At 42.0% G+C, this 2,718-nt stretch overlaps 1 protein-coding gene across 1 annotated transcript; it reads left to right on the forward strand.

The window, feature by feature from the left end:
• Positions 1-849: 849 nt before the first annotated feature.
• Positions 850-1,484, forward strand: LOC117940437 (chromobox protein homolog 1-like; the record flags this gene model as incomplete). Its single annotated transcript, XM_034865736.1, has 2 exons — positions 850-1,096; positions 1,362-1,484. Coding segments are annotated over 2 exons (370 nt in total), but the record flags the coding sequence as incomplete, so codon positions are not given.
• Positions 1,485-2,718: the final 1,234 nt, after the last annotated feature.

A 2,718-nucleotide genomic window follows, 5' to 3' on the forward strand; every position in this document is an offset into this window, starting at 1 on the left:
TTTTAGTCCAAAGAGAACTCTGGTATCATGGCCAAGTTTTAGTCAAACCATTTTTGTCTTTTTTTAAATATTATTTACGCAGACACATGTTAGATACGAGCCAGGGCTCCTGGGCTCTACAGGACCTTGTTGTGCGGCTCAGGCAGAGGGACCGCAGAGTTAGCTAACGTTAACTTTTCCCAGACAACGGAGTTGGATTTGCCTTTTTTGCAGACTAAACGCTGCTCTGGCTGCCCTCCTTCTAACATATTTACTCGTGCTGAGTTCTTAAATTCCACTGGATGCACACACCTTGCTCCCCTGACTGCTGAGAGGTTTTATGCCTTTGGGAAGGGCAGATGTGCGCATGCGTGTGTCATTCAGAATACAAGACAAAATAAGACTGTTCTTCAATACAGATTTTTTTCTCTCCATTATACTATTTTTGGGATCGTTGGAGTCAAAATCTAAATTAAAATCAAAATTCAACTAATTGCACAGCCCTCGCTAACGGTAACATATCCTTTGGGAATCTTTACAGTGATTCCCTTAAAGAAGCAACCAGGCCTGCCTTGTTGCACCATCAAAACGTCTTTCTGAACTTTCCATTTTCACACAGGAACATCTGGAGATGTTCTGCTAAATGAAGTGTGGTTGGTCCAGGCTACTGTGCATGTAGCTTGTAGCTCCAGTTAATGACTTTTGGGCCTTACATTTTAGTAGTTCTTTCAGTTTGAATGCAGGAGATACTTACACTCTGGAGTCCTATGGATTGGTCCCCTCCTCAGCCCTTGCATGTTCCGCATTTAAACAGAAGATTTGAATCTAGTAAAATATGGTCAACTACAATTCACTCACACCTCCCATTAGTTCTTCTAACCCTTGCATCATTATCTCTGCATGTCCCCCCCCCCTCCTTGGGTCTATTAAAGGCACCTTCAGAAGATGGCAAGCTGGCGACTGGAGCAGGAAAGAAGGGCAAGAAAGAGGAGGAGGAGCCTGCAGCAGTGAAAGAGGAAGAGCAGGAGGAAGAGGAGTATGTGGTGGAGAAGGTTTTGGACCGCAGAGTGGTGAAGGGAAGAGTAGAGTTTCTGCTGAAATGGAAGGGGTTCTCAGAGTAAGTATGAGTCTAGAATATTAATGCTTGGTGTTCTTGGTCCTGAGATATATAATATACTTACAGATTACAAATAAGTGTCAGCATGGTATTATGACCTCAAAGTTGAAGGTTTGGTATTTTTACACTACGTTGCAGACCCAAAAATAACCTTACAAGATCGCAATAGAAAAAAGGAATAATAGGAATGATAATAAGATTGAGAATGGATTGTCTAAAAACAAAGTGTGACGAGATGTTCTTCTGTCTGCACTCACCTTTCCAGTGAGGAGAACACATGGGAGCCACAAGACAACCCGGACCTGGACCTTTTCGCCGAATACATGCAAAACACAAGGAGACGGAGGAGAAGAAGAAGAAGGGCAAGAGGAAAGTTGTCGAGGAGGAGGTGAGTTAAGGAAAGAGGGTACTCCAGACTGAAGAGTCCCAGAAATCTAATCTCAATATTAACGAATGCACACAGAGGGTTTCACAAATGTCTTTTAGGATTTATATATTATACCGTAATTCTTCAAAGAAAAACCGGTAGTCAATTAAACTGCGGCCCTCTGATAGTGCTGCATTACCATGGTAACCATGGTAATGGTTACCATGGTAATGCATCTCTATCTCAGCCCAGGACCATTGAACTACATCCCATAATTCCTCTGTATTACTGGGTTTGGCCTCAGAAAAAGGATTTATGATGTCACCCTACAAGTGTTCTCTGGGATTGAGGTCCGGGGATCGGGCTGGCCACTCCATTACATCAATCTGGTTCATCTGGAACCAAGACTTTGCTCCTTCCTGGTGTGTTTGGGTCCTTGTCTTGTTGAAAGACCCGTTTCAAAGGCATTTCCTCTTCAGCATAAGGCAACGTGACCTCTTCAAGTATTCTGATTTATTGACACTGATCCATGATCCCTGGTATGTGATAAACAGGCCCAACACCACAGTATGAGAAACATCCCATAACCAGCATGCTTTACTGTCTTCACAGTGGACTGGGGCTTGATTTCAGTGCAGGGGGGTCTCGTAGACCCAAAAAGAACAGTTTCCCTCTCATCAGTCCCCAGAATGTTGCTCCATTTCTCCTTTGGCCAGTCAATGTGTCCTTAGGTTGTTTCCCACGTCGGTCAGGCGTTGGATGCCATTTCAAGGCATTTGAAATGATTTTGGCAGAGCAGCTTATAATCTTCTGCACTTCTTTATATGTTTTTCCTTCTCATATCAACTTTTTAATCAAACTCCTCTGTTCCTCAGAGCAATGTCTAGAACGAGCCATTTTGCTGAGTATTTCAGTGTGAAATTCACTATAACCAGCATGCACAACATGTTCTTCCTTCCTTCCTAAAATATGTATATATACAGTATATAGATTAAATATGGGCCATAACTGACACCTGTTTTTTCACAGAATCAATCAGCTCACTAATTGAACACGGCACTGCTATTATTTTGAACATGCTCCTTTCAATTACAGATTCAATTCCACAGAATGAGCAGAATGCATGTCGTGACTCTGGTTTTCTAGGACTCTACAACACTTACTAGTAAATGATTTGCCATGTACAAATATCACTTTTACCAAAAAATATGATTTATGAGTTTAGTGATGCTATTATTTTGAACACAACTGTACA

The sequence above is a fragment of the Etheostoma cragini genome, unplaced genomic scaffold, assembly GCF_013103735.1.
Source record: "Etheostoma cragini isolate CJK2018 unplaced genomic scaffold, CSU_Ecrag_1.0 ScbMSFa_2537, whole genome shotgun sequence".
NCBI lineage: Eukaryota > Metazoa > Chordata > Actinopteri > Perciformes > Percidae > Etheostoma > Etheostoma cragini.